This window comes from Chiloscyllium plagiosum, unplaced genomic scaffold, assembly GCF_037043375.1.
Source record: "Chiloscyllium plagiosum isolate Xiang-an unplaced genomic scaffold, Cpla_swu_hap1 HiC_scaffold_38, whole genome shotgun sequence".
In the NCBI taxonomy this organism is placed as follows: Eukaryota; Metazoa; Chordata; class Chondrichthyes; order Orectolobiformes; family Hemiscylliidae; genus Chiloscyllium; species Chiloscyllium plagiosum.
This window is the reverse complement of record NW_028270176.1, coordinates 7,851,985-7,870,278: the sequence shown is the minus strand read 5'-3', so window position 1 is coordinate 7,870,278 and position 18,294 is coordinate 7,851,985. Positions and strand designations below refer to the sequence as shown.

At 41.8% G+C, this 18,294-nt stretch overlaps 1 protein-coding gene across 1 annotated transcript; it reads right to left on the bottom strand.

The window, feature by feature from the left end:
* Window positions 1-1,650: 1,650 nt before the first annotated feature.
* Window positions 1,651-6,152, bottom strand: LOC148138987 (putative G protein-coupled receptor 139). The gene is made up of 2 exons (XM_087980801.1): window positions 6,086-6,152; window positions 1,651-2,561 (listed from the first exon to the last, which is right to left on the bottom strand). Exons 1-2 carry the CDS (start codon window positions 6,150-6,152, stop codon window positions 1,651-1,653), a joined length of 978 nt encoding a protein of 325 aa, XP_087836927.1.
* Window positions 6,153-18,294: the final 12,142 nt, after the last annotated feature.

The following is an 18,294-nucleotide window of genomic DNA, read 5'->3' as shown; positions in this document are numbered from 1 at the left end:
CTACACACGAATGAAAAAAAAAACCATTTCGACTGGACAACACATCTATCCTGAGACAGGCTAAGCAAAGACATGCCAGAGAATTCCTCGAGGCCTGGCACTCCAACCACAACGGCATAAACAAACACATAGATCTAGGTGTCATCTATCAACCCCTTAGAAAACGAACAGGAAATGACATCACCACAAACCCCAGGAACCCCATCCAGGAGAAAGATATAAATAGAAAGCAGGAGACAAAAGTTTTGCTTCACTTGGAGGTCGCCAAAGATGATGTTACCTCGCCAGGTAATGAAACATCTGGATATCAAACCTACAGCTCAGCGAGCAAACGTACACCCTAGAATATAATGTCCTTGTGGGTTCTGTTTTTGAACGAGTGAGATATGAGTTTAAGTCCATCTGCATGAAGGGTGACAAGTGATATGTTAGTCTTACTGCAGCCATCATTTCATACCATTGTGTCTCAGAAATTACCTCACTGGGGTGACACTGGTGGGATATTGAAAGATAGTTTGTATTGTGAGCATTTTATGATCAATGAAGGCATTCCTTGACGTGCATTTGGTGTCTTTTAGTTTTGAAGAAGAAAGATTTTCCTCTGAAATGTAAACATAGATGGTGAAGTATTTGCAACAATTCTTGGGCAGACAGGAAGGCTATATGCAGAGTAACAGATTCTTCTCCAGAAAGGAGTTAATTTAGAACAATTTGAAACAGAGTTATCCTACTGTGGGTATTTTAATATGAAAATTCCAGATGAGACGTCTTTGGTTATGAATCAGATAGGGTCATTTGATGCTCAGAATATTCAAGATTAATTGTGTGAATAGTCAAGGGAAAGGTGAACAACTCTCAAGACTACAAAGTGAATGAGACACTGAGGTCGACAGTTAGCTGCATGTGTGATACAGAATGAAACTCTCTCCAAGGTACCTGAATACTGGAATGTGATGACTTTGTGACAGTGGGGAGTATATTTTTGCCATGTGCTTTGAAAACTTTCAAATTATGTTAAATGTGAAGAGCAGAGGTACTTCCTCATTCTTGTTGTTTCCTTGAGTAAGACTCTCCTGTTTCATTGCTAACACCAAGTAGGCAGAATTGGACACTTATCTTTCAATGAAAGGCTACCATCTTAAATGAGAAGATAAAATAAACATGATCCAGATTGCTGCTTTGAATCTGAATTGTCCAAAAGAAACATCATTTGCGTTCATATTAGATCATTTCTGAGGTGAATGAAATAAGGATATGAGAGGAAAGGTTAATGTGAAATAAAACTGAAATGAGGCTGACAAAATGTGAGTGGACTCGTTTACAATACAACACAGACTAATGGAATCCAATCTCCCTCATTCAAGACTACCTATTGATGTTTTAGGAATCTTGCTTTATTTCTGTGGATGCTGCAATGTTATACCTTTTTGAACAAATTAATATTAAACCAACATCAGTTGAAGATTAAAAATCTTGTCTCAATATTATGGCAATCCAAAAGAAAACAATGCCCAATGGAAAATAAGCCGATATTGTTATTCATATTTTCACTCAAACAAACATTGTTCACACAAACCATTCGATGGAAGCTTTCTCCTCAATACTGCCCCATGAAAGCAGGTGGGTATGGTACTGTCTTCGAGATTGTCATCAATTCATTTTCAAAGTAAAGACTCTGCTGATTAAAATCAGTGGGTATTTTACTGCGTAAATGAACTGTCCCCTGAACTTCGATTGAGTTACTCCATAAATAAATGCATTTGTGCAGCAACTCAAACTCAGCAGCATAAATCCAATTCTTTCAAATACGTGCCAACTGTCGTTGTAAGATCTGGGATCAATTGCTGCAATTCGATAATATAAGAAATTGATTACATAGGGTGACCACAGAAGTATGAAGCTACTAGATATGGTGAACAGTAAAATCATTGACTTTCTTCTGCTGTCCATCTCAGGGTCACTGCGCTTCTCTTCCTTGTTCTGACCCCTCAATCCTTTACGGATCCGATTAGCCACTAAAACGTATCGGACTGTCAGAGCATTGAAGAGCAACACTAAAACAAATGGGAGTAATGGTGTTAACACCTTATCAAGCCAGTCATAAACCATCCACCTGGGTTCAGTAAAATAGCTGGGCTTCATTTGACAAGACCACTGAACATTGTCAATCACAATCTTAGGCTCCCGTGTAATGAAAATAGGAACATTTTTTACAAAGAACAGAGTGGAGGTTGTTGATAGAATCACAGCAGCTGTTTTCACAGTGCAATATCTCAGCTTCAGGTTCTGGCAACAAATGGCCACAAACCGATCAGCAGAAAAAGCAACGGTGAACCAGACAGAGGAGTCAGAGCTCAGGAAAAGCAGGAAATTGATCATAATGCAGGCAAATGTGCGCTGCAGGAAGGATCCCTGGTAAAAGTAATTATTCAGCTGATACAATATAACATCAGTGATGATGACCATCAGATCTGCTGTTGCCATGGCCACGAGGTAATGAGTCGTGCACCTGGAAAGCCCACATTTCCCCAGGGACAGGATCACAATCGCCAGTGCATTAACTGTAAGAGGAAGTATGGAAATTAGTTTAGAAATTGCAGGTTAAACAGTATTCAATATGAATTGAGATGGCAATGATTAGGTTTTAGCATACAATTCAAGGATGGTCGAGAAGAATAACAGAATGTAAAAATAATCTCAATTTTGGAACAATGGCCTCCGATAAAAAGTAATTATATCCAAACACCTACCAATGAGGGGACCTCAAGCTGGGGATTGGAAAATGGGACAGTGGTGTGTGATCACATGGATGGTAAGGGATATCCATTGAGAAACTGAAATATGGTACAAAATAAACGGGATGATTAATGAACATGAAGATAACCAAAAGAAGCAGTAGATTGTTCAGCAGTTTAACAATGTGCACCTTTAAAAATAAAAGACAGAAAGAAGAATTCTTTCACATGATAAAGAAAGGGATCTCAGGTGTTTGTACAATAGACGCTGGTGTTGTTCAGATGTAAAAAAAGGACAAACGAAATAGACTCCTTGCAGGAAGTAAGGGAGGTGAGGAAACTGAGTCAGAGCTTCAGCAGAACCAGTCAGCTCATGGGAGATATTGGTCAGTAGCTTACCATGGAAACTGAAATAGGAAAGCTGGGAATAGGTGAGCATGAATCAAGGTGGGAACGTGAGGGGGGATTTCAAGGCAAATTTGAGATTACTTTCATTCAGGACCAAAGAACGAATTGACAACATTGACAAAGTAGGAGAAAAAATGTCATGTTTTAGCTCTTCCTCAATGGGTTCAACCTGTACTGGCGCACACAATCACATCTCAGCTTAAAGTGACAAGATTATTTAAATAGTATGTTAGTTACAATCATTTCATTGGTAGCAGGGATGAAGCAGGACACTGCTCCTGTGAAAATGTACACAGCTGGTCAGGTAGTTACACTTTCCTACAGGAATGGGGGTTTCAGGGAACTGAGGTAAGAAATTACAAGTGGGATCTACCAGTCTGAGCTTCTGGAGAGATACTGACCATGTGATGAACTTTGCGTTGACAGCAACTAAGGATAAATTCATGAAAAAAAACCTCAGACATTGAAATTACAAACGAGGAAGTAAATGGCAACATGACCAAATATGTAATGAATTTCAAAGACACAGTTTTGGTTGCAAGTAAATTTACATGTCAATGTATGAAGCAAACACAGATAATGCTGGAGAACCTCAGCAGGTCTGACAATATCTGTGGAGAGAGAAACATTGGTAAAATTGCGACTTCTTCTGAACTGTGTATGCGTTTTGTGTGTTTCTGTCCATGTTTGTTTCACATTTCCAGCATCTGCCATAATCTGCTTCTGAACACATGGAGCAAAATGCAAACCATAAGCTGCCGTCAATTTGGACAGTAAACTCATAAAAACAGTGACGTTTGGCATAAAATTGAAACTGCAACTTAATTATCAGTCACTCAGCACACTGTGGACAGTTCTGAAACCATAATGCAGAATCATGCACTCTGACACTTGAGAAGCTGCAAATCATTATAAAGGAATAAATACTCACTGATCGATTATAACGATCTGGACAGACTGAAGAGGTTGGATGTTGTCTTACTAAAGGAGGAGGGATGTGAGGTACTGGAGGAAGGTCAGAGGAGGTTCACCAGGTTGATTCCCAGGATGAAAGGGCTGCCTTAATGGAAGCAGCTGAATAATTTGGGCTTGTACTGGCTGGAATTCATAAGAATGAGGGGGAGTCTGATCGAGGTGTATGATAATCTAACCGGGGAGCAAGTGAGGACTGTAGATGCTGGAGATCAGAGTTGAGAGTGTGGTGCTGGAAAAGCACAGCAGGTCAGGCAGCATCTGAGGAGCAGGAGAACTGACGATTCAGGCATAATACCTTCATTGGGAGCTGAATTATCTGCTCCCATTCCTGATTCCCATGTAAATTGCTCATTGACAAATAACAACCAAAGCTCTTTAAAGCCATTCCAAGAATGATTGTGTAAATATAGCTTAGTTAAGTTTCCTTACAAAGGGATGTGATCTTGGAGATAATCATGAAATGGACAATTGTAGATTAGATACGGCAATCGTGAGGAATTACTTTCATCAGGAAGTTGCGGGAATATTGTCCTTGCTTACACTTGGAGTTATTAAAACAAGTTGCTTCGATAAATGTGTGGGAAGGTTTGATATTTGAAGCAACAAAGCACTGAAACAAAAAAATGCAGATCGCATTCGAGCAGGATTTGGAAACTCTCATATGGAAGGAAACAACAACAGAAGGAAGGTTGATGGGAATTAGTTTCATTGTTGTAATTTACTCCTGCACTGTTAATCAATTGCAAAGGTACTTGTTAAATTAGAATTGTGCACATTAAAGGACATCATGTGATAAAAATCTGCAATATTTATTTCATAATTACAAGCCTGATCTCTGCTAAGATGAGATAAAACTACAATGGTGTATTATTCCATTCTGTATGTCTCTTCTGACACAGTGAGCTAAGACAGCATGCCTTGAAGGTTTCTCGTGTGGGGGGAGTGTGAGTAATAGAGAGGAATTGGCCAGTCAGATTTTATTTAGTTGCAGAGGTGGGGTGATCAATAACGATGTCCCGTATTCATTTGGTATATTAGACAAATCTTAAAGACAGCATTTACAAACCATTGATTATGAAGATGTTCTTGAGAAATGGAATTACTCAACTTCAATCTAATCTGTGCTGTTGAAGACTCAGTCCTGGTGATGTGTAACTCACTGGGATGAGGAAATGTCGGTGCTCCTTCCTTGAAACTATTCATTGAAAGAAAACCATACTTGTTCAAAACTCAAATCCACTTTGCAGGGGATTACATTTGTTAAACAAGAAAAAGACGTCCGAGCATGTGATCAACTCAGTGTGATCCACCCACAACAGATCAAATCAAAACTAATAAAACTCCTGATCATCCCCAATGAAGGCAGTGCTGACTGACCCACAGTTAACCCAGTTCTACAGTGGCAAATACTTCCAGTGAGATATAACCTCCGAAGCATGGTACTCCACAGCACAGATTCATGCAACGCCCAAAGTTACACTGAAGGGAAGCAATGGACAAGCAGCATTACCACAGGTAAAAACAGGGACTGCAGATGCTGGAAACCAGAGTCTAGATTAGAGTAGTGCTGGAAAAGCACAGCAGGTCAGGCAGCATCTGAGGAGCAGGAAAATCGACGTTTCAGGCGAAAGCCCCTCATCAGGTATTACCACAGGACGAGTAATCCAGAGAGCCCGGTAATGGGGAGCTGGCATTGAATCCTGCAGTGCTTACGGTTGAATTTGAATTCAATGAAAAGAACTCTAGAATTAAACGTTTAATGATGACCATGAATTGATTTTTGGAAAAACCCATCGGCTTCACTGATGCCCTTGAAACAAAGCAACTCCCATCCTTACCTGGTCTGACTGACAGGTGACTCCAGACCCACAGCAATGTGGTTGACTCTGAAACTGCTCTCTGGGCAAATAGGGATGGGAAATAAATGCTGGCTCTCATTCCATTAACAAATTTTAAAAATGCCTTACCAGGGACACCGATAGCAGCAATTGTGATGTAATATACTTTGTCAACAATGGTGAACAACTCCAGCATTTTGCATATGAAGGATCTGTTCCTGGGTGTTGTAGCCAAAACCTCTGAATTAAACACGGTATTGCTGTATTCAGGGACATGGTGTTATACTGTTTCAGATTCCCAGGGGAATTTTCAAGTTGTATCATTGCTATTTCAGTTTTGGTTGGGAACATATATTCCCACAGAGATATTAAGTCACTAATTAGAATGTTTCAGTTCTGAGACCTCAGAGGAAAACACCAAAGAGAAGCTTTGCAGCTTGAGTGACCCAATAATAGGACAATCCCTGTGAGTGATGGATTGGAGAAATCATTGAGTCAACAGTCATAAAGCACAGAAACAGACCCTTCGGTCCAACCCGTCCATGCTAACTAGACATCCCATTCCGACCTCATCCAGCAGTTGCCAGCAGTTGGCTCACATCCCTCTCAACCCCTCCTATTCATGGACCCATCCAAATGAGTTTTAAATGTTGTAATAGCACCAGCCTTTTCCTCTGTATTGGTTTACCAGGATTATAGAATCCCTACAGTGTGGAAACAGGTTATATGGCCCAACAGGTCCACACCTACCCCTGAAGAGTATTCCACCCAGACCCATTCCACTCCCTATTATGTGTCTTTACCTCTGAATAATGCACCTAGCCTACACATCACTAGGCACTATGGGCAATTTAGCATGGCCAATTCAACCAACCTGCACATCTTTGGACTACTTCCTCTGCCAGCTCATTTCAAACATACACCACCCCTCCATGTGAAACAGTTGCCGCTCTTTCAAATTTAAATCTTCAAATCTTGTCCTCTTACCTTCAAACTATGCTTTCTCGGTTTGGAGTCCCCTACCCCCGGGAACAATGACTTCACCTCTTCAACCTGTCCATGCCCCTTATGATTTTATAAACCTCTATAAAGTCCACCATCAGCCTCTGACACTCCAAGGAAGAATTAGTGTGAGTCTGTCTATCCAGTCCCTCCTTATAGCTCAAACCCTCCAGTCTCGGTAACATCCTTATGAGTGCCAATGGCTTTGGGGCAGAAATGTGGCTCAGTGGTTAGCACTACTGCCTCACAGCGCCAGGGACCTGGGTTCAATTCAAGCCTGAGGTGACTGTCTGTGTAGAGTTTGCTCATTCTTCCTGTGTCCGCATGGGTTTCTTCCCACAGTCCAATAGTGCAGGTTAGGTGAATTGGCCATGCTAAATTGCCCATAGTGTCTAGTCATGTGTAGGCTGGATGCATTAGTCAGGGGTAATGTCAAGTCGTAGGGTAGGGGAATGGGTCTGGGTGGGATACTCTTCAGAGGGTCGGTGTGGAATTGTTGGGCCATAAAGCCTGTTTCCACACTGTAGAGATTCTATAATCCTGCAAAACAAATATAGAAGTTGCTGGAAAATCCCAGCAGCTCTGGCAGCATCTGTGGACAGAAAGCTGAGTTAACATTTTGAGTCCAGTGACCGTTCTTCAGCATATCCTGTAAAACCTTCCATGCACCCTCTCCTGTGCTTTCATATCATTCCTATAATATGGATTCCAGAACCGCACACAATACTCTAGCTGTGGCCCCGCCAAGGCTTTCTATGATTCTGACATAACCTCCCTGCTCTGAAGCTCTATGCCCTGACTAATCAAGGCTATGGGGAGGTGATGGCCTCGTGGTATTATCACTCGACTATTAATCCAGAAACCCAGTATAATGTTCTGGGGACCTGGGTATGAATCCTGCCACAGATGGTGGAATTTGAATTCAATAAAAAAAATCTGGAATTAAGGGTCAATCGATGACCATGAAACCATTGTCAATTGTCGGAAAAACCCATCTGGTTCAGTAATGCCCTTCAGGGAAGGAAATCTGCCATCCTTACCTGGTCTGGCCTACATGTGACTCCAGAGCCACAGCAATGTGGTTAACTCTCAGCTGCCCTCTGAAATGCCCCAGCAAGGCACTCAGTTGTATCAATCGCGAGAAGAAAACAGCAAAGAAATGAAACTGGACAGACCACCTGGCATCGACCTTGGAAACAGAAAAGACAACAGCAACACCACAAACAGCCCTATCGACCATGGGGGCCAGTGCTGAAATTGGGAGAGCTGTCTCACAGACCAGTCAAGTAACAGCCTTACAAGGTCATTTTTATGGAATCAGACCTTACACATAACACCCCAGACACCACCATTACCACCTCTTGACTGGTAGGACAGACCCAGCACATGGGCAAGGAAATCCCTTACTGTTTACCACGTACCCTCCTCCTTCGGCTGATGAATCAGTACTCCTCCATGTTGAACAACACTTGGATGAAGCCCTGAAGGTGGCAAGGGTGTAAAACGTACTCTGCCTGGGGGATTTCAATGTCCACCACCAAAGAGTGGCTCGGCAGCAACATTACTGATTGAGCTGGTCGGGTCCTAAAGGATTTCACTGTTGGACTGGTCTGTGACAGGTGGTGAAGGAACCAACAAGGGGGGAAAAAGAACATACTTGACTCATCTTTATTAATCTGCAGAAGCATCTGTCCATGACTGTCCAGGTAAAAGTGACCACTGCACTGACCTTGTGGAGATGGAGTCCCCCCTTCACATTGAGAATGACCTTCATCGTGTTATGTGGCACTATCACCGCGCTAAATGCAACAGACTTTGAACTGATCTAGTAGCTCAAGCCCGGGCATCCATGAGGCACTGTGGGCCATCAACAGCAGCAGGCCTGTACTCCAACACAATCTGTAACCTCATGGCCTGGCATATCCCCCACTCAACCATTAGCATCAAGCCAAGGGATCAACCCTGGTTTAATGGAGAGTGCAGGAGGGCATGCCAGGAGCAGCATCTAGCATTACTAAAAATGAGGTGACAAACTTGTGAAGCTACCAAACAGGATTACTAGCATGCTAAATGGCACAGACAGAGCTAAGTGATCCCACAACCAAGGGATCAGATCTAAGCTCTGCAGTCCTTCCACATCCAGTCGTAATGGGGTGGACAATTAAACAACTCACAGGAGGTGAAGGCACCACAAATATCCCCACCGTCCATGATGGAGGAGCCCAGCACATCAGCACAAAGCATTCGCAGCAATCTTCAGTCAGAAGTGTTGAGTGATTGATCCATCTTGGGCTACTCCAGTGTTCCCCAGCATCACTGATACCAGTCCCCAGCCAATTTGATTCACTCCACGTGATATCAAGAAACTGCTGGAGGCACTGGATACTGCACAGGTAGTGGGCTCTGATAACATTCCAGCAATAGTATTGAAGACTTGTGTGCCACGCCCCTCACCAAGCTCTTCTGGTACAGTTCCAACACTGGCATCTATCCGACAATGTGGAAAATGGCCCAGGTATGTCCTGTAAACAAAGAGCAGGACACATTCAACCCAGCCAATTTCTGTCCAATCAATCTAATCTCTATCATCAGTAAAGTGATGGAAGGGGTCATCAACCGTGCTATCAAACAGCACCTGCTCAGTGACCCCCAGTTTGGGTTTTGCCAGGATCACCCAGCTCCTGATCTCAGTACAGCCTTGGGTCAAACCTGGATTCAAGAGCTGAATTCCAGCGGGGAGTTACCGAGTTAGTGCAGTGGAAAATACTCTGAGGGAATCAGACATTAGCTGATGGATACTATCTGATGCAACATTGCTATTTGTTTAGCTGTAACTTATATCCTCCCCTGACTGTCTCTTCTGCCTGACTGGAGTCACCTTCCACTCTGTCCATGTTCAGCAGCATGACTAGGTACACCTAGGGCTAACTTAAGCATGGAGTTAACCTCAATGTGGGGTAGCGGGGTAGATCAATGGTTAGCTCTGCTGCCTCACAGCGCCAGGAAACTGGTTTCAATTCCAACCTCAGGAGACTCCCTGTATGGAGTTAGCACATTCTCCCCGTGTCTGCATGGGTTTATTCAAGGTGCTCTGGTTTCCCTCCACAGTTCAAAGATGTTTGATTGATTGGCCATGTTAAATAGCCCAGAGTGTCCAGGAAAATGCAGGCTAGGTGGATTAGCCATGAGAAATGCAAGGTTACTAAGATAGATCGGGGTGGTGGGTCTGGCTGGGATGTTCAGTGGGTTGGTGTCGACTTGATGGCCAAGTGGCCTGTAGGGATTCTATAGAACATAGAACATAGAACAATACAGCACAGAACAGGCCCTTCGGCCCACGATGTTGTGCCGAACATTTGTCCTAGCTTAAGCACCCATCCATGTACCTATCCAATTGCCGCTTAAAGGTCACCAAAGATTCTGACTCTAGCACTCCCACAGGCAGCGCATTCCATGCCCCCACCACTCTCTGGGTAAAGAACCCACCCCTGACATCTCCCCTATACCTTCCACCCTTCACCTTAAATTTATGTCCCCTTGTAACACTCTGTTGCACCCGGGGAAAAAGTTTCTGACTGTCTACTCTATCTATTCCTCTGATCATCTTATAAACCTCTATCAAGTCACCCCTCATCCTTCGCCGTTCCAACGAGAAAAGGCCTAGCACTCTCAACCTATCCTCGTACGACCTATTCTCCATTCCAGTCAACATCCTGGTAAAGCTTCTCTGCACCCTCTCCAAACCTTCCACATCTTTCCTAAAGCGAGGCGACCAGAACTGCACACAGTACTCCAAATGTGGCCTAACCAAAGTCCTGTACAGTTGCAACATCACTTCACGATTCTTGAATTCAATCCCTCTGCTAATGAACGCTAATACACCATAGGCCTTCTTACAAGCTCTATCCACCTGAGTGGCAACTTTCAAAGATCTATGAACATAGACCCCAAGATCCCTCTGTTCCTCCACCTCACTAAGAACCCTACCGTTAACCCTGTATTCTGCATTCTTATTTGTCTTTCCAAAATGGACAACCTTACACTTGGCAGGGTTGAACTCCATCTGCCACTCCTCAGCCCAGCTCTGCATCATATCTAAGTCTCTTTGCAGCCCTCCTCACTATCCACAACTCCACCAATCTTCGTATCATCTGCAAATTTACTGACCCACTCTTCGACTCCCTCATCTAAGTCATTAATAAAAATTACAAATAGCAGAGGACCCAGAACAGATCCCTGCGTAACTCCACTTGTAACTGGGCTCCAGGCTGAATATTTGCCATCTGCCACCACTCTCTGACTTCGACCGGTTAGCCAGTTTTCTATCCAATTGGCCAAATTTCCCTCTATCCCATGCCTCCTGACTTTCCACATAAGCCTACCATGGGGAACCTTATCAAATGCCTTACAAAAATCCATGTATACTACATCCACTGCTCTACCCTCATCCACATGCTTGGTCACCTCCTCAAAGAATTCAATAAGACTTGTAAGGCAAGACCTACCCTTCACAAATCTGTGCTGGCTGTCCCTAATCAAGCAGTGTCTTTCCAGATACTCATAAATCCTATCCCTCAGTACCCTTTCCATTACTTTGCCTACCACCGAAGTAAGACTAACTGGCCTGTAATTCCCGGGGTTATCCCTACTCCCTTTTTTGAACAGGGGCACAACATTCGCCACTCTCCAGTCCCCTGGTACCACCCCCGTTGACAGTGAAGACGAAAAGATCATTGCCAACGGTACTGCAATTTCCTCTCTTGCTTCCCACATAATCCGAGGATATATCCCATCAGGCCCAGGGGACTTGTCTATCCTCAAGTTGTTCAAAATGTCCAACACATCTTCCTTCCTAACAAGTATCTCCTCTAGCTTACCAGTCCGTTTCACACTCTCCTCTTCAACAATACGGTCCCTCTCGTTCATAAATACTGAAGAAAAGTACTCATTCAATGATTTAAATTTCTCATCATGCTCTCTGCCAAGATATTATTGGCACCTTGGGACTGAGTAAGCTGAGAATTATTCTAAAACCATTTTGCAAGTACTCTCAGGGCGTCAACAAACTATTGTTGAATTTAACTGATTCCTGCAATTGGATCCAACTCTGGATGCTGAGTGATGAAAGTGTGGATGCAAATGTTTTGACGTGTGTAAGATCTTTGTGAACAAGGGTGGTGGGTTCAGCTGCCAGTAGGGCATGCTGCTCTGTGTAGGCCTGTCATATCCATCGTATCCACTTCGGGATACTCTTCACTTCCTGCTCAATCACAAGGATCATCTTCCAATTCAATAAATCCTAATTCTCCACATAAAACCTCTGTATACTTGGTGTAAGACAGTGAGAACTCAACTCCCTATTTAATACGTGATGCTGCAGATCGTCATTTGTGTGTTCAATAACAAGACCAACTGAAATGTTTACCTGCAGCTATTCAAGGGCAGAGCTGTCAGCTGGACAGCTGCCCCGGTACCATCCCGAATAGCTCCTTCACTTGGTTATCTCAAATCCGTGCTTTCTCCTGAACAGATCTCACAATCATTCTATAACTGACCAACTTTTAATACGGCATTTCCCCAAATTCATCTAACTCCAGGAACTGAAGTCTACGCAAAGATTAACCTGCTTTTCTGTCAGCTCTTTGTAGTTGACTCTCTTAACGTTCCTCTACCGTCACACAGTTCCTGTTTGAGGGCTCCCTGTGTTGTGTTATTTTCCATGAGTTCCTGACTGAGCTGATGTACCACAATCCAAAACAGCTCTGTACACAGATAAGATTTGTACAATGTTGCACCATGACAGCTATCTGTTCTTTGCCTTTCTCAATAATACAGACCCATTTCCTTAGTACTTTGATCACCTGATATTTCTGGTGTAATTGTTTTAGAAATATTTCCGCATTCTCCACAATCTTCGTAACCTCATTAGCTTTCTGAACAGGATGGTCTGCTTTCTTAACCGATAGAAACATCTGTTTGTTAGAAACATCTCACCGGTGGGTTTGGTATCGTCAGCAGTGTTTACTTATATCTCTAAATTTCATCATTGGTTTACCTTTACTTAATAATGAAATGACAGTTTCCCTAATAATCTATGACTTAGCCATCCTGTATCTCTCACATGATCATAAATGTATTTGCCAATTACAGCATACGGTTATATTAAATGTGCTTACCTGTGACTTATTTATGTGTATGATCACGTACTCTTAACACGCACAATGGTCTTTAGCAGTTCTCCAAACTTTGTCCATTACTGTCTTTCTTTATATTTGTCTCAACTGTACCATATCAATAAACAGGCTTGCAGTCAGGTTTTTGCTAAAGAATTTTGCTTTAGTTCTGTTTGTGCCATACAGGAACATATTTGAAGACATGATGAATGTTTCAGAGCCATACATTTGGCGCGAAATGCGGGTATTCCCTACAATTCGGGTCTGCTGAATAAGTCTTACACTGAGTTATGTTTTTCACAGATATGCATAACCTGCATGGGGAATATCATAAACAGATGTCAGTTGGGTCTATGCTGCATTACTTTCCACCCAGAGTATATTATACAGGGGAAGGGCACAAATGGAATGTAGTAATGAAATGAATTTAGTTTGATCACCTAAATAACTTAGCCTTTCATGAAATTTTGCCAATTCATAATGAGGTCAAAGGGGTATTTAACTGCAGTCTTCAGCTGCTCTCGGAATTTATTCTGGGTCAGGACATATATACATGTGTTGCTGCAGGTACTGAGAAGCTGAACCATATTGGCGATGGATTCCAGGTAATAAAGGGGATCTGTGACAGAGTAAGAATATGCCTTTACAATTCGCTGATAAATGTAAAATACAAGCTGGGTCACCCATAACGTTATAAAGCTGCCAGATATGCTGAAGAGTAATATGATGGATTTCCTTCGCATCTCCATTTCTGGATCCTTGCCATTCTCTCCATTGAGCTGGCCACGCAGTGCCCTGCGGACTTTACTTGCTATTAAAATACGTCTGACAGTCAGAAGGTTGAGGAGTAACATGATTAAGAATGGCACAAAAACAATGAAAATGAAATAAAAGATGACAAAACCAGACCATGCAGTCGAAGTGATGAAGCTGGCTTTTGTAATGCAATACCAGGGAATATTATCAATCATGTACAGAGGTTCATATCTGAAATACCAGGCGACAGATACTAAACAACCCGAAACAGTCACTGTCCCTATTACAACAGCTGCCATTTTCTTTGTACAATACTTTGCTTTCAATTTATCACAACATATGGCCATAAACCGATCGAAGGTGAAAGCAACTGTGAGCCAAACGGAAATCTCTGTTGATGTGAAAACGAGCGCATAAATAAAGCTACACACCGGAGTAATGAACAGGAATGAACCATAGAAATACATCTGAGCAATCCTGTAGAATATTGGTTCAGCAATAACGACCAGGAGATCGGCTGCTGCCATTGCAATCAAGTAGCAAGAAATACATCTGGAGAGGCCACAATTTCTTCGAGACAGAATAATAATCACCAACATATTAGCTTGAAGAGAGAAAAAGGAAAACAAACATAAAAATGTTTCCAGACAATACCTCAGCCAATAGTTTTAGAGGATGTAGAATGGCACATCTAATCCTCTGGGTACAGTAAGCATTCAAAACTTATTGTTTGAATAAAAGCACACTCTTAGGTGATTATATTAAAGATAATTATCATCAATGTGGACATCAAACAATAAAGTGAGTAAACTTAGCACAATTTTCACATGATTCACTAAAATATCTCACTCAGAGAATACTGGAACTTTGTTATATTTAATATTTCCATAAATCATTGCATTAATAGAAATAATTGAAAGAATTGGGCAGCATTCCTCTCCAGGAAGTATTACACAATGGCAGGCAACTCTTTTGAAATCCATTTACAATGTTAAAAGACAGAACTCTACAATTAGTGATCATCAGTGCAATCCGATGATGTCTGACATACTGAGAAACAAAACAGTGCATCATTCCAATTGACACACTTGAAAGTGAGGTAACCAAAGACTTAAAAGTGTTTAATTTCACAGCCAGTTGGCAAGTGTTATCCTCAGTTAGATCGAGGGGAATATCTGGAGAGGATAGCAGAGAATTCCATTCATTGGTCAATCTGTGAAGTAATTTTAGGTAATGGATATAACATTTCAGAACAGTCGTAGCTTATAAATACATTGATGTACCGGTTTATTTTGGGCATGCTATCTCAATCCAACACAAAGACGATGAGCTATCTCAATATTTGGCATTGAAGCTATAATTTGTGAATCAAACTTTGAAATAGCTTAGCTTCTCGAGATGAAGCCATTTCTGAACATCATTATTTCATGCATTTTCTAAGCTAATATCTCATCTCAATACAGCAAATGGAGGGAATAATCCAGGAAGTTCACAAAAGTTGGATACAAAAGACTTTTAATTCATTAATTTCATTAACGCAATACAATAGCAGAGTTTTGGCACTTTATTATACCACAAGATAAATCAGAAGACATGGCCATGCAAAACTCAGATGGAATAACAGAAGTACGATTGTATAGTCGCAATAAACTCCGATTCACAGCAGTAATATGAGATAGTGGCTCACCAGTGACTCCAAACACCGCAAGAATTGGATAGTAAACACGTTCTACCTGAATTATTACTGAATGCGCATATCCCATTTCTGTGTTCAGAAGTGATTTCTGTTTATCTGGAAATGTTAGCTTCTGAAAATACTCTGTTGTGAGATCTCTGAATGAGCCCTCATTTATATGGTGTGTAAGTCTCCACTGGGACAGTTCCTCTCCTGATTATTGCTATCAAATGGAGAGAAAAAAACAACAAATTACGGCAGTATTATTGAATTCTTTCTAAAAGATATTTTGGACGACTAAGAAATACTTTAAAATGCAGACATTGCCTTAAACAGAAAATAGCACGATGAGTAGCATTCATTTTCTGAAAGTTGTTTTCAACTTGCTCACACATGCTGACATTTTCACTGACGTTTATGACTTTGGGTAAAAAGAAATCCCACGACTCCACAAACAGACAAGTTTTACTCTATTCATGGAACTTTGCAGTTCGAATCTACATTTTTAAATAGTGTAGCTGAAGCTCACTTTTGGCTGAGTGGCAGAAATTATTTGGCTGTTTTTACAGGACAGAATGTCACATAATCATGAGGGACACCAGTAACCTATTTGCACTTTAAGCCTGCTCTGTCATTCCATATGATCACGGTTTATCTCTCATCCCTGAGGACACATTCACCACACTGAGATCCAGAACCAAATCAAATCAGCCTCCCTCCATCTGGATTCATAACACAGTAAAGTGAGAATGTCCATGTACCTTAAAAATTAACCTCAAAGCTTCCTAGTCAGACTAACTGAATGTTCAGACCCAAACTTTGAGAATAGATGATAATCGACACCAGATATCCGGCTGAAATGGAAAACTTAAACCCAATAACATTTGTTCTCAGATCACATTCTCACACAGAAGATATACAGACAAGCACAATTAAAGAATCCTTTTTTTAATGTGGAAAATGTCATCTCTTAAACAAGAACAGATATTGCTCGAGAAACTCAGCAGGTCTGTCAGCGTCAATGGGGAGGATGAAACATTAATGTTTTGAAGTAAAAGACTAGGCCCACTCAAGGTTAAAGAAGACAAGTTGAGCCACAGGAAGTGGGAGAGATCCTCAATGAATACTTTGTGTTGGTAATCACTCAGAAGGACATGACTGATGTTGAGATCAGGGATGATTACGAGAGTACTCGAGAAAATGTCAATGTATTAGGTATCCTAAATATGTTTTAGGTATCCTAAATTGCATTAAGGTAGGTAAATCCTGAGGGCCTGATGGAATCTATCTAAAGTTACAATGAAAGGCATGGGAAGAAATAGTTGGGCATTAGCAGATATTTTCACATCCTCCTTGACCACAAGTGAGTTTCCAGAGAATTGGAGATTAGCCGATATTGTTCCCTTGGAAGTAGGGATAATCCAAAAAATTATAGGCCGGTGAGTCTGACATCTGTGGTGAGGAAGCTCTTGGAAAAGATACTGAGGGGAAAGATATACCCACATTTGGAAGAAAATGGGCCAGTTAGTGACAGGCTGCATGGGAAGATCATGTGTCACCAATCTGAATTTTTTGAAGAAGTGACCAATGTAATTAATGAGGGAAGCATTGTGGTTACAGTTTATATGGTCTTTGGTAGAGCATTTGATATAGTCCCACGTGGCAGACTGGTACAAAATCTAAAATTGTTTGTGATTTGGAGTGGGCTGGACAGATAGAGACAAAACTGATTTGATCATAGAAGACTGAGGGTAACAATGGATAGGTGATTTTTCAGAATGTAGACAGGTAACTAATTGTGTTCAACTGGGATCAGTGTTAGGTACTCTGTTGTTTGTGGTATCTGCAGGAAAATGTGGGTGCGCTGATTAGTAAGTTTACAGATGACATGAAAATTGGTGGAGGTGCTGATACTGCTGATACTGAAAGGATGCAACAGGATGAGTGACTTCTGCACAGAAATGGCAGATGGAGTTTAACCCAAACAAATGTGTGGTGATGGATTTTTGAGGATCAAATTGAAGTGTGAATTATACAGTAAATGGCAGAATCCTTCGGAACATTAACATACAGACGGATCTGAGTGGGCAGGTCCATATTTCCCTAAATGTGGCAATACAGATGGCCAAGGTAATTAAGAAGGCAAATGGCGGGCTTGCCTTCCTTGGCAGTACATTGGAGTGAAAAGGTTGGCAAACAATGTTGCAGATCTATAACACCCTTCTGAGGCTGCATTTGGAGTATTGTGTGCAGTTTTGGTTGCTGCACTACCAGACGGACGTGGAAGCTTTGGAGAGAGTGCAGAGAAGGTTCACCAGAATGTTGCTTGGTCTCAAGGGCGTTGGGTATGGAGGAAAGGTTAAAAAGAATGGAATTGTTTTCACTGGAAAGATGGCAGCTGAAAGGAGACTTGATAGAAGTCCACAAAATTATGAGAAGCAGAGATGGGGTAGATAGTCAGAGGCTTTTCCCAGCTTTGATGTTTCAACTACAACAGGAGGGCACAGGTTAAAGGTTAGAGGGGGGAAGGTTTCAGGAAGATGTGTGAGGGAAGTTTTTCACACAGAGTTTGGTAGATCCTGGAAGACACTGCTGGAAGAGGTGGTAGAAGCAGGTTTGTTGGCGACATATCTGAGGTATCCAGATGGTTGCATGAATAGGGAGGGAATAGAGGGATACAGACTGAATAAGAGCAGAAAATTTATTTTTTAATTTAGATAGAGCACGATGGT